General features: G+C 39.6%; 4 protein-coding genes across 11 annotated transcripts in view; 3 read left to right on the top strand and 1 right to left on the bottom strand.

The window, feature by feature from the left end:
* LOC111261753 (uncharacterized) overlaps positions 1–1796 on the top strand; it is a 7117-nt gene extending 5321 nt beyond the window's left edge. For 2 of the 3 annotated variants that reach the window (XM_022835481.2, XM_022835480.2), the window contains exons 8-10: positions 152–430; positions 744–851; positions 1196–1796. In XM_022835481.2, coding sequence (XP_022691216.1) covers positions 152–430; positions 744–851; positions 1196–1233 — 425 coding nt within the window. In that variant the 3' untranslated portion in view covers positions 1234–1796. The remainder of the gene's footprint in view (positions 1–151; positions 431–743; positions 852–1195) is intronic. The other variant, XM_022835482.2, reaches the window with a different exon arrangement.
* Positions 1797–2816: 1020 nt separating this feature from the next.
* LOC111261755 (putative glutathione-specific gamma-glutamylcyclotransferase 2) lies at positions 2817–6146 on the bottom strand. 6 transcript variants are annotated; one of them, XM_022835486.2, is made up of 5 exons: positions 5807–6146; positions 5147–5336; positions 4404–4503; positions 3727–3871; positions 2817–3344 (listed from the first exon to the last, which is right to left on the bottom strand). In XM_022835486.2, the coding sequence occupies exons 1-5, from the start codon at positions 5838–5840 to the stop codon at positions 3112–3114; spliced, it is 702 nt and encodes a 233-aa protein (XP_022691221.1). In that variant the 5' UTR covers positions 5841–6146; the 3' UTR covers positions 2817–3111. The 6 variants fall into 6 exon arrangements, with proteins under 6 accessions (XP_022691221.1, XP_022691227.1, XP_022691223.1 ...); XM_022835492.2 differs by having other exon boundaries at positions 3785–3871; XM_022835488.2 differs by having other exon boundaries at positions 5147–5318.
* An 82-nt stretch (positions 6147–6228) lies between these two features.
* On the top strand, positions 6229–8288 carry RpS16 (ribosomal protein S16). Its single transcript, XM_022835493.2, has 3 exons — positions 6229–6361; positions 7297–7442; positions 7877–8288. Exons 2-3 carry the CDS (start codon positions 7297–7299, stop codon positions 8172–8174), a joined length of 444 nt encoding a protein of 147 aa, XP_022691228.1. The 5' UTR covers positions 6229–6361; the 3' UTR covers positions 8175–8288.
* A 145-nt stretch (positions 8289–8433) lies between these two features.
* Positions 8434–12606, top strand: LOC147753286 (heat shock 70 kDa protein homolog). Its single transcript, XM_086968835.1, has one exon. The coding sequence runs from the start codon at positions 10098–10100 to the stop codon at positions 12495–12497; it is 2400 nt and encodes a 799-aa protein (XP_086824961.1). The 5' UTR covers positions 8434–10097; the 3' UTR covers positions 12498–12606.
* The last annotated feature ends 518 nt before the right edge of the window (positions 12607–13124 follow it).

Here is a 13124-nt window from a genome sequence, read left to right as displayed (position 1 = left end):
TATATATTAGATATTTGAAGATATTTGAAATAAATCGAAAATATTGATGGTCAGTTGTTTCGTACTCGAAACATTTTGGTAATTGTTTCCTCTCGTACGAAAGTGATCACAACTATACGTAAATCAACTTTGTTTCTTTGAATTGTTATAGAGGGAAATGCATCCGATTTGCACTTGGAAAGGATCAAAGTTGAGGGCCAGAGATCGTATATTAACGTAACGATAGACAGATGCGTTAATACTCCGAAAAACGTAGAGGCATCGTATGGTGTAATTGAGGGCCAACGAGGTTATCTTTCGATTTTAAATATGATGGAAAACAGCTTTATATTTCCTTCGATCCACACCTTTCGACGCCTCCATGTACGTGTAGACATCTACTGCCCACAAAGTAACTTATCATACACATTCAAGAATAAACTGCAGTTCGGTAAGTGAAAAAGCCTTTGGAAAAGCTCTTCGACTTGAATGTATTACTATATGTAGCAATACATTCACAAATATGCTAATTTACAAATTCACTAGCTCGTACGATGTCTTAATCTCTCAATTTAAAAATCAATTAAAAAGAAACTAAAAAATAATTCCTGCAAACAATGTGCAAGGATCGCGTTCCTGTCAATATCGAAGATAGATATAAATAAGACTAATTTTTTTAGTAATTACATAATTATATTAAAAAAATTAGTAGTTTGGCATTTGTTGTCGGAGTAATCATTGCTTTGGTCGCTTAAAATTTTCAGACAAACGAGCCGGTAACTTACTCCGAAGAAAACACAGACTAAATAAATCGCATCGTAGATTTCGCAAGCATTCAATATCTTCCCGAAGAAGGGTACCCCACAGAAACGGTTAGTAACTTTTTGAGGTCTACTTTGGCGCAAGATACTTGTAGATAGTATCATATTTTCTCTTTGAATAAACAAGTTATGACAAAGTCAAAAGACAATGCTAGATAGCATGAAGCAAATGAGGCGCCGTATTGGTCATCTAGTGATTAAGTGAGAGAAATCTTGAATTCATGACAGCCTTCACGCAATGGGAACGAGTTTTGCTCAAAATGTCAACTGAAGAAACTGTGAACACGACTTTTAAACCAGTATGAAGCCAGGCGCGAGCAGCTTTCTGAAAGATTTGTTTCTTAGCTTCGTTTAATGTCGTGATTTAGTATTTAACTAACTCATTTGTATTTTAGGGCGGACCATACGCTACGGATTTCGGATCCTAAACTGAATGAAATTCAGGAAAGGATAGACATAATGAGACTGTTGGCTCGTATTTCGCTGTAGTTTGTACTGATAACTTGCGGAATAGGAACGATCAACAATGGTCGATTTCTAACTTCAGCTCCTTTGCATCCTCAGGTCAAAGATGGCCTTCGTCACCGGGACGTATTTAATTAATCTAGAGGAACCGAGTGATCATAATTACAAAACGACGAAGTACGAACTCGTAGCCATAGCGTAATACGGAACCTGAGTAATGGTATAACTGAGCTCGATCAGATGATGCAGGAACACATCTATCTACGTATCGCTATTCAGCAATTTCACGTTATCAACTCATTTCATTTTAACGCAGAGTACGGATGTTAAGCCCTGTGTGTTTTTAGCAATGAAGTCTCTAATTTATATACCAGTTTGAACACACGGATGTCGACTTTGCGCACGATTTACAACAGCTTTTTTTGAAACCTTCGAACGAATAGACCTCTTAAGAAGCGCAGCGCACCCTCGTCTGTTGAAGTGGGGGTAGTTTCGTCCGTTCTAATATATAAAAATATTTTTTCACGAATATATTCTTGTAGTTAATATATATTATCGTGTATATGATCTACGAGTACATTTCGATATTAGCGCTCGAATAAAGCTAGGTAGTCAATTTATCGAGGTGGATTGCCGTAGCTTTTCGCGTGAAGCATACGATGATACTACTGAATATCGCCGCGCCGAACAGTTCAATGTGAAACATAGTAGTTCGTGTAACGTGTCGTTTCAATATGCACATTTGTCGCAACAAATATGTTGTGATGTAATTTACTCATAATTGCTGGTGCTAATTTAAGTAAGAAATTAAAAAAAAAAAAAAATAGAGAGAACAGAAACGATGCAGATTGGAACGATAAATTATTTTGACAAGTATTTCGATCGAGAGAGAAAAAGCATTTTAATTTTTGGTTCAGATCAGTTGGTCACCTAGTGTCACCGGACTGAGACAATCCTTACGAAGTACATCGAAGGAATAAACAGCCCTTTAATCATTGATCTCAATAGGGGATTCCATTTTTTTTTCTTCATATTATAGTTTTCATGGAAAACTATAATAAGGATTGGTTCCAACATTCCATATAAATGCTTAAAGCAATTTTTGTACAACGATGCAGTTAGTCGAATAAATATAAATAGAGATTATCAGCTTAATTCTCGAACGACGACAGCGGAATAACTGGTCACTTACCAACCGCCGCGAATGTGAAAATGAGTTGGGTAGAACCAGATTGCGCCTGTGTACAAAGTAAACTTTGTTCCTTTTGGAAGTCTTTGTTAGTTTTTAGGACTAAAGCGTTTTTTGTTTGTAATTGGCGTACTTAATAGCGGTAGTACTGTGATAAGTAAAGAACTATACACTGATTATAAGCTCTAAAAATATCTTCGAAATGCACAACGTGGGATGGTTGTAAGCCAGTAATACGCCAATTAATGTTTGACCAGTAACCAAAGATCTGAAATACCATTTACCACGCCGGAATCGTCCGTAAAGTCAATGAACAAAACTCGACAAATGCATCTAAAATTGTTATTAAACACGATTTCATGTGGTGTATTTCATACCATTTATTTCATTCGTGGTGCAGCTAACTTATGCTATCTCAAAAGTATAATTGCCAGGCTCTTCATAAACTGTCTCAAAGCTCGGGATTTCGTGCCTTATTTTTGTGTAAATAGTATGGACTACATCTTCATTAATTTCAAATATATATAATTCGCGAATGTGCCTGATTATTATCAGGTACATTCGCGAATTTTATATTTTTCTCAGCAGCACTGTCGATTAATATAGCACTACACCAATTACTGTTCTCTGCGTTATCTCGTTTATCACTATCGATAATCATGCTTTTGGATTTTGGAGCTTCAGATTTTCCTGCTTTAATTGTGTTGCTTCCTCTTCTCTGGCTAATAATTTTCGAACTCCAGCTTCAAGAGTAAAGAGATGCTCGTCCTTAACCTCGGGCACAAGCTCTCTCATAGATTTGCAAAGATTGAACAAATACTCAACATTGGTGCCGGAGGGCCCACGAGAAAAGGCGATGGTACGGGCGATTTCGTCCAGTGGGGCCGGGCCTAAAAATAAATCATTCTTATACGAACGAGACGAAATACGCACAACAGGTACTATACAAGTTCTCCCTATTCATAACAAAAAGCCTAGGCTAACAGAGGATCCCATTAAGTGGAAGTCAATGGCCGAAAAGGATCTATTTTAACTGAATATTTAAGATCGTGAATTTCATTGAGTCAGAAGGCAACCGGTTATAAATGTTGTTGTCGCGTTCGAATAGACACATATGACTCAATTTTTATCCCAAAGATATGGTGCGCACGAATCGAAATAAAATTCCGTGTGAAAAGACTGGAAAAATTATCTGACGTGCAGTTTCTATTCTGAACCTGACAAACCTCAAAATAGGCTGAATGAACCCTTCCCGCAAAAGCGTTATCTTACCAAGATAATTGACATTTCCTTCGACTGCTACGTAGACAATAATTTCAAAGGGTTCTACCTTTGAATCTTTAGGAAAGAACAACGTCTTCGATCGAGTGAAACCTCCTTTCTCCCTATAGTCCAAATGTGATATCACGCTCTCCACCTATCATGAAAGATCACGACAACAATGTGTGTATATAATGTTATTCACGAAACCAACGACAAATTTCACGTACCATTGATCATTACTATTGGTCATGTATTGTAGGTATTCAAGTACATGGGTCTATTATATCTACGCACCAACAGCTCTTCTATCGGAAGGAATAATAGCTGCTACCGTATCACAGTTTTGACCAAAAATGTATTGGAGGATGCAACAAGAAATATTTTGCTGCCGAGTAAAACATTAAAACAGAACAGCTGTAAAACCAGTGAAAATATACATTATACAAATGGTATATTGATTCTTGGAAATGATTCTTATTCAAGATCCAGAAGGTCTACTTCGATCCACATTGAGACATTAGGTTATGCCTAAGTAGTCGGCTTGCTCTAATCCTGCATGCGGATTTCTACTATTGCCGAAAAATGCTGGTTTCGAAATAGAATGCATGAGCAGACTCCGAGGCAAAGTGTGTTAAACAGGAGACAAAAGTTTACCCCAAATTCTCGAATGACACTGGTTAATTTACCTCCTCATCGGGAATCCGATACGCAACTCCCCAGACTTTGTCTTCTTCGATACCCGTAGGTAATAAGGTGACCACTCTTCCAGGACTTTCCGGCGTTCCCCTAAAAGGATCAAAGTTGTTAGCTTCTGTAAATACAAGATTCAACGTACGATTATGTCGCTTTGATTTCGGAAATTATATTCAAGCGAAATACTTCAAATACAGCATTTTTACATACAGAAATGCACGAAATCGTGGGCTGAGAAATAATTACTTGAGCTTCTGGAATATATTGATTAGGATCTACATATATCTATGCTGAGTATTCTTGTAATAGTGCAAAATCATTACGTATTATAAGGCTTCCAGCGTTTTTAATTAGCAATGATTTTCCACAGTTTTGATCAGGCAGCATAAAGAACAAAGAAAAGTATGTAGTACACGATACAAGTAGTATTGATTGTCAACTATGTAAAATTAATCTCAATTTATGCGTAAAAGTTATTTATGATGATGATCATTATCATTTCGAATAATCTTTATTATTTTATTAACCTGACAAATTCAACGGCATAATATGCGGTACTTGATAAAGAAAAGTTTGCGTTATGTAAACCTGAAAATGTAATACTTGGTAAATTTTGGTCAGACGCAGAAGAGAGCGCTGGGGACGTTCATATTGAAGACACTTAAAGACTTTGCATTATTATAAGCTTCTTTCAGCGAAAACAGGTTCAAGCTATTACTATTATTGGTATTCTTACCTATGATCCGTAGACCCTTGGTAGAACCTCCGCACAAAACCGCGAACATACCCGACACACGACTCGGTAGTCGGAAAGTCTACCTTCCAAATGATAGACCCATAACCAAATGCCCAGACGGAGCATTCTTTCATTTTTTTCCCTGACACTCTTGATTTGTTCTCCAGGTCGCCTGCACAATAGACTGTGTCTAAGCATTTGCATAAGTGAATGGACGTGAATTTTGATGTTGATTTTACATTATCCCAAAAAAATACAAAAAGTAATTTCTTGTACTTAAAGGACGCATGATGGAACATAAAAGTGTAGCAAATGTAATATTAAGCTGTAGAATTATACATCATTATTTAACGCATTATACGTAATGGGAAATTTGATCACCGTGCGCATGGTTTCATCATTCAGCTTTATTTGAATTATGCAGTAAACTAGATTTACATTTTTCTCTAACATATCAGATAAAATGAAATTTACGAAATGTGTCTTTCGTCAGTGAGTAAATCATTATCATAATCACCACGTAGAATGTAAAAAATGATAAGCACTTAAGAAAAAAAATCATAATTTTTAGCGCCAAATACAACACTGCATTTCCACGAATTGTAGACTATGTTGGATAACTTCATGCTCATAACTGGTAGCTAAGATCAGAATATCTACGCTTGCTGCTGTCGTTCCTCCTTTTGCTGAACATTTATCCGACGCCTACACTCCCACGTACTCGTCTAACGCGTAGCATCCGCTTGACATCGCCTATCGAAACAGCTTCTCCATTCTTTCAGAACATATTCTCCTTTACCATAGAGATAATAATAATAATAATACGTTGTCAACGAGGATCTATATGAACCACACTACGCAACGTTGATAAGCATCGATGTCATATAAAATAAAAAGCGTTCATCATAAAAACTCATTTTGAACATTTAGCCGTATTTAAACGATTTTGCAAATACAGTTGAAAACCGAAACAAAAAACTCAGAAGGGTGTTCGAGTGATTCGTTTCTTCCATAGATCAACCTATGATATAATTTGAATTAGGCGCCGCAACGCATGCTGCGCACAGTTATGTGGTACATTTTATTGTGTCATTGTGGCATTATTTTGGCGGGATGTGATACCGCTGTGGAGGGTAGAGCTGAGCGGTTTCGAACTCACGGCAAATCTTTCCTTTTGGTGTCGAGGCTTCGTCCCGGACGTTGTGTGATTAAAAGGTATACGTTTTTTCACTAAAAATCGTGTTGGAAATGGAATTTATGTTGGTTCTAAATTTAATTAATTGTCGTACGGGATGCGTGCCCAGTCAAAGTGCCAATAGTATACCGGAAACTGTGCGGTGTCTTAGCACGCATACAAAAGTAACACATGCCAGCACAGTGTAACTGACATTGATAATTTTTCTTCTGAGGACTGTTTAGAACGCCATTGCTGCGATTGTCCTGCTGTTGTATTGACGACGTTGACTAGGCTACCAACTAACATTTTGTTGGCAGAATCAAGGTTAATTCGAAACATGAGATATAAGCTAAAGACATACACGATTTAGGCCGTGGTTCTTCCACGGTAAACTTCCATTGGTTTTGAGCAACCACGTGTACGAGCAAGCAAGTCTTACTTACTGTGCCGATAGGCCGGTTGGATCGAATAATGATCAGCAGAGTTTGGCATGGCCGTCGTTGTTTTATGCTAACTATTAAAAAGACGACTTTCGTGTATCTACCTATTAGCGAATATCTGTTAGAAAAGCAATTGTGCGCTATTAGTCTGAAGCCCATAAAAGCCCTTAATTAAAATAAAGCAGAAAATAAAATAAAATATCGTACCGGTAATATAATAGACGGTGTATAGGGATCGCTTACAGGTTCACATATAAATTTTTGAGCAGGCATAGAATGTGAGTTGGTTTCCAGTTGAACCTGTCTACAGCCTCGAGAAAAAGTCTGATCGCGGGCACTGACCTTGCCTGGATTTTTGATATCTTGATAGCGGCCACTGACCTTGCATGGATTTTTGATATCTTTAGTGCTATCATTGATTGCCAATTAGATTGCGGATAGAAGTGAAAATAAAGTGTTATGCTAATTTCTAACTGTTTTGTTTTACTTGCGTCCGGTCCGTTACTCTATATTGGTTATCGTATAATGTCTAGATGTCTACAGCAAAGGAGCCTAGCAAGTCGGTGCAGGTGTTTGGCCGTAAGAAAACAGCCATCGCCGTTGCGCACTGCAAAGCTGGAAATGGGGTTCTCCGTGTTAATGGAAAACCCCTTGACATGATCGAGCCCGCGACTCTTCGGTAGGAATTCACAAAATGAATCTGTAAAATTCTTCTTTTTATCAACCATGAGGAGCAATACGTACTTATCTAGACAGCGCTGATAATGAAACAGTATTTTGGTAATCTATAGTTTTCTATTTTTATTCATGTTTTTTTCATTCTTATTCCTCATCCTACCCATATGGTCAAGCTTATCTGACGGATTTTCTCTGACGAAGCTTCGGCGCATTTTCTATTGGAATTAATACAATAGGATGACTTGAGATCCAAGAATCGTATATTGCTCGTGTATTATAAAACTTTTAATTCACCCTGAAGTACACGGTACGTCCTCAGGCTTTCTGTGACTTGCCCTTTTTGAATATTTCTCTCCCATAGCCTGAGTTGCATTTCTAACTCGTGTGATCTTGGGCTTCGCGTGATCTCGGTTACGTTTCAAACTTTGTGAACAGGTACAAATTAATGGAGCCGATTTTGCTTTTGGGTCGCGATCGCTTCCAACAGTTAGACATCCGTGTTCGCGTCAAGGGTGGTGGCGATGTGTCTCGTCTGTACGCCGTGCGTCAGTGCGTGTCTAAGGCGATCGTAGCCTTCTATCAGAAGTACGTCGACGAGGCGACGAAGAAAGAGCTCAAGGACACACTCACCTCGTACGATAAGACACTTCTAGTTGCTGATCCCCGTCGTTGTGAGCCGAAGAAATTCGGCGGTCCCGGAGCCCGCGCTCGCTACCAGAAATCTTACCGTTAAGTCATGCCTTAATCGACGGCGGCGTGAGGGAACGACGACGTGTAACAGTCAAGCTGGCGAAGTTGGCAATTAAGTCAATAAAGAACGCCCAGACCGTTTATGTAAAAAATAAAACGGGGTTTTGTATCATAGAGAAATACTTAATACTGCATGTCGGTGGGTATGTATAAGAGAATAATGCGCGATTCTTTAAAGCTAGGGAATATGCGGTTCGTATGCCGTAGCGTGGCACCTCGTGTACGGAGGATGTTGAAGTTACTTTTGTGGTACGCAAAGGGCTGGTTAACTCAGTGCAGCGGCGACTCAAACAGCTGGGTGACGGTACGCGCACGCGAGTATTAGGCTTTCTGGCATGCGCATGTATACACAACAAGTTCATCTATTGACTGAGTAAAGGGTATCCTTGTCACATTAGCTACTATATGGGATTGTGAAAAAAAATTCGGGGACAGGCAATGCACTGAACCTCATGAGGATTATAGCTATCTCAGGAAATATTTTACCAGAAAAAAAAAAAATGGTGTTCTCTGGAATACGACTTACAAGATAAATTGTTTGTCAGAAAGATGAAAAATATCTTTCTGAAATTGGCATACTAAGAGATGCATTGAAAGCCTATTCGGTTAATCATTTTTCAGTTAAAGTAGAACGAGAATGATTAGGTATTCATTTAAGCTGACAAGGGTTGCTCTGCCTCGCATAGTCAATATTATTCAAACCAGTCGCTTTACATCGGTTTATCACACAGTCTTGTATCACTGAGCCTCAAGCTTCTCATATATCCATACTTTATAAAAAAGTGGAATTTTTAATATTAAAACCTCTGTACGTTTTGTTTTGTAGACCGTAAGGATATAATATTGTACTTTTTTGGTGATCGATTATTACAGCCGCTTTAAAAGGTACGAAGTCGATTTTTATAACTGTATCAGTTGCGTAGTCTAAATCGCTTGCGTATTATTTAAAAAAAAACTAAGTGTAAAGCATATTTTTAGTTTTCTATCATTCACGGGATCATGAGACGAGCAGCAGCATTATCAAAGCCACACTCCATTATCAATAGTCACACTAATAACCGATACGGTCCAAGAGCAAGTCGTGTGTAACAGTAAGAAAATTATGGTTAATTTTACCAGATATGCCAAAAAGTGTGCACTCTTTGATGGATCATAACTTTCTGATTGTTTCTTTTTCTTAAAGCATAGAGTTAATTGAAAATAGTAATTATTGAAATTTAGGAATAACAGCTCATCATTATTAGCAGTCTTTTGGCTAGAAAAATGGTAATTTTGGACACCTACGATGGGAGTTCAGCTGTTTGTATTATAATAATATATAATATTATAGCACATAAATGAAAAGTGATGTTACCGTAATCTAAGTTGCGTAAAACTATTTAGCAAACAGGTCTGACAAGCAGCCTACTAATCTCGTGCAGGCTTAGGCGTTCTAAGATATGTCATACATTCTTGATTTCTTCGAACCTAAGGCACGAAAAGCATGCTCGCAAAGTTATCTAAAGCAGCACCTTTACACTTTGCTTTTTTATCGCGTTTATTTTAGCCTGCAAATGAGTGAAAGTAGTATTCGAAATTGTTTCGTTTGTGTCATCGAATATAAGTTGCACCACGGTGTTATTAGCCTTAAAAGGTTTCAATCGCAGCAAAAATTTCTAGGCATTCGTTTTTTTCAGAATCGCTCTTATCATTACATGTATGTAGCTAATGAGCTGACACGGATGATATCATTATACATAGGTGACACTCACTCATTATGAGTCCAAGCGGTTTGTCGACATAGGCTTGCAGCAGCGGTAGCGAATGGATAACGAGGCGCTTGCTTTACTGCACTTTAAGATTTCACATACATTTCATTCAAGTTTATTGGAGTTGCCAGACGCGTTTACCTTTCTTAGATCTAATAATGGGCTCACCGGCTACGATCTCTTCACCTGTAGTCCCTCCATCGGCAGAAGAACTGTCGTCATCAGTTGCGAAGTCTGCGCAAAGCATACGGCCTTTGCCAGCTGCTAAGAATTCATTTAACACAGAGGCGCTTTCGCCTTACCCTCTACTATTGGCGAAGGATGTCAACTCTTTACGTGACTTTAAAGCAGATCAACTTTCTGAAGAAAAAAAGTTTTCTCAGAGGTTAGCGATTGGTATAGATCTTGGCACGACCTATTCGTGTGTGGCCGTTTTCCGCTATGGCAAGGTTGAAATCATCGCTAACGAGCACGGAAACCGAACAACGGCATCGTACGTTGGCTTTACGGATGCTGAAAGGATTATTGGTGATACGGCGAAGAATCAAGTAGCCCTGAATCCGGAGAACACGGTTTTCGACGCGAAGCGACTCATTGGCCGACGAATCGACGATCCATCAGTTCAACATGACATGAAGCACTGGCCTTTCGAAGTTGCCAACGGGGATGGGCGTCTTTTAATCAAAGTGCAATATAAGGGCGAGGTGAGAACCTTCTTTCCTGAGCAAATTTCGTCCATGATACTCCAGAAGATGAAGGAGATTGCGGAGGCCTATTTGGGGACCACGATAGAAAGTGCCGTTATAACTGTGCCGGCTTACTTCAACGATTCACAGAGGCAAGCAACAAAAGATGCTGGAACCATTGCTGGACTAAACGTACTTAGAATCATTAATGAACCTACGGCTGCAGCGATCGCGTATGGACTCGATAGAGACGCTTCTGGAAACATTAAGAAGGAATGCAATGTGCTAATTTTCGATTTAGGTGGAGGCACTTTCGATGTGTCGATTCTATCAATCGAAGATGGCCTTTTCGAAGTCAAGTCGACAGCAGGTGATACTCATTTAGGAGGCGAAGATTTCGACAGCCGATTGATCAACCACTTTGTCAACGAATTCCAGCAAAGATTCCAGAAAGATCTTACTACAAATAAGCGAGCTATGCGACGCCTGCGTACGGTTTGTGAACGCGCAAAACGAACGCTCTCATCGGCGACACAGGCATCGATTGAACTCGATTCGCTGCACGATAGAATCGACTTCTATTCGGCTATTACCAGGACCCGCTTTGAGGAGCTTTGTGGCGACTTGTTCGGTAAAACGATCACATTAGTAGAGAAGGCTCTAAATGATGCAAACATGAAAAAGACGGATATTCATGATGTCGTTGTTGTGGGTGGATCGACTCGAATTCCTCGTGTTCAGAAGCTTCTCGAAGAATTCTTTAGCGGTAAGAAGTTAAATAGGTCTATTAATCCCGACGAAGCTATCGCTTATGGGGCAGCTGTACAGGCGGCAATTCTCAATGGCGACCACTCGGACGTCTTGAAAGACATGCTGCTGCTAGATGTTGTGCCGTTATCACTTGGCCTAGAAGTGGATGGTGGTGAAATGGCGACGCTTATCAAACGTAACTCCTCCATTCCAACGCGACGGACCGAGGTATTTACTACATGTGACGACAATCAGACAGAGGTTAATATTAGGGTGTTTGAGGGGGAACGTGCGATGGTCGAAGACAACAACCTGCTGGGTGAGTTCGACCTCGTTGGCCTTCCGCCTGTCCCAGCTGAGATGGTCAAAGTAGAAGTGACCTTCGATATCGACGCTGATGGAATCCTCAACGTCTCAGCTGTCGACAAGTCCACCGGAACAGAAAATAAGATTACCATCACTAACGAAAAGGGACGTTTGTCATTAGAAGAAATAGAACGTATGGTAGAAGAAAGCGCTCAGTTCAAAAATGAGGACCGAAAAAGGAAAGCTTGTATTGCTGCAAAAAACGACCTTAAGAGCTATTGCTCGGCTGTACGGGGAGTGCTTGGGGGCTCTTACGCTCATAGGATACCTGAAACGGATCGAAAGCTGCTGGAAGAGAAGCTGTTTGATGTATCCGAATGGCTCGAGCACAGCCGATCAACTGAAAAGGAGGAGTATGATGAATATCGAAGAGACTTTGAGCACGTTGCTAAACCGATTATGACAAAGCTTGTCCAAGATGAAAGTGAAAATCCTGAAGGCGGTGCCGCCGATGACGGTGCAGATGAGTTTTCGGACGACGATGAATTTGATCTTCCAGAACCTTCCATGAGTCCATTGCTACTGCGTGCATGCTGTACGCATACGGTATTAGACGTGAATCAAATTGATAGAACAAATGAGGTAATAGGCGATGCTGACGGACCCAGTGTAGAGGAACCCCAGACGAGTGATCGTGAGTTTCCCGTTCATTTGGATGTCGTAAGCAAATTCGATTCACAACACGACCTACAGCAAGCGGGAATAACAACTGTTACCACAGAGGGAACTCCGAGCAGCTCCGGAATTATAGAATAAATTTTTCTTCATACCACTTTAAAGCAGGATAATAAAAAGCGAATATAGGTTGTCAATAGTTTTTTTGCGATTTGTCATGTTTTTGTGAATAAATTATTTTTGCACAGTACGTCGAGAGTCGTTGTCAATCGTTGCTTCTGGTTGAGTTATCTTGCGTGGTTGAGTTATCTTGCGTTGCTTCTGAGTTATCTTTCATTGCTTTGCGTTGCTTCTGAGTTATCTTCTTTCATTGCTTTGCGTTGCTTCTGAGTTATCTTTCATTGCTTCTGGTTGAGGTATCTTTCACATTTAATAGGTATGTTTCTGCTGCCTAACGATTAACTGTTACTCCACCAGAAACAATTGTTTCTCCACCAGAATGATTACTCGAGAGAATTTTTTTCCGCTTCCTCACTGTACTCCATTATTAATTCATCATTTTTTCCGCCTCCTCAGTCGGCTTCATCAATTCATTATTATTAATAGAGTTAAATCATGCAAGGCATGCGACCAGATGCAAAGGTATTGCGCCACTCGAATCGTCATACGACGCCCATAGTTGATTCGTACAAAAAACGATTCTCTACAAACAAAAGGGGAGATTATTATCTAAGATAATTTCGCCAAGACGCCTTTCTTCAGACGCTT

Source organism: Varroa jacobsoni, unplaced genomic scaffold (genome assembly GCF_002532875.2).
Source record: "Varroa jacobsoni isolate VJ856 unplaced genomic scaffold, vjacob_1.0 scaffold_593, whole genome shotgun sequence".
Taxonomy (NCBI): Eukaryota; Metazoa; Arthropoda; class Arachnida; order Mesostigmata; family Varroidae; genus Varroa; species Varroa jacobsoni.
The sequence above is the reverse complement of the archived record's forward strand: the minus strand, read 5'-3'. Positions and strand labels throughout refer to the sequence as shown.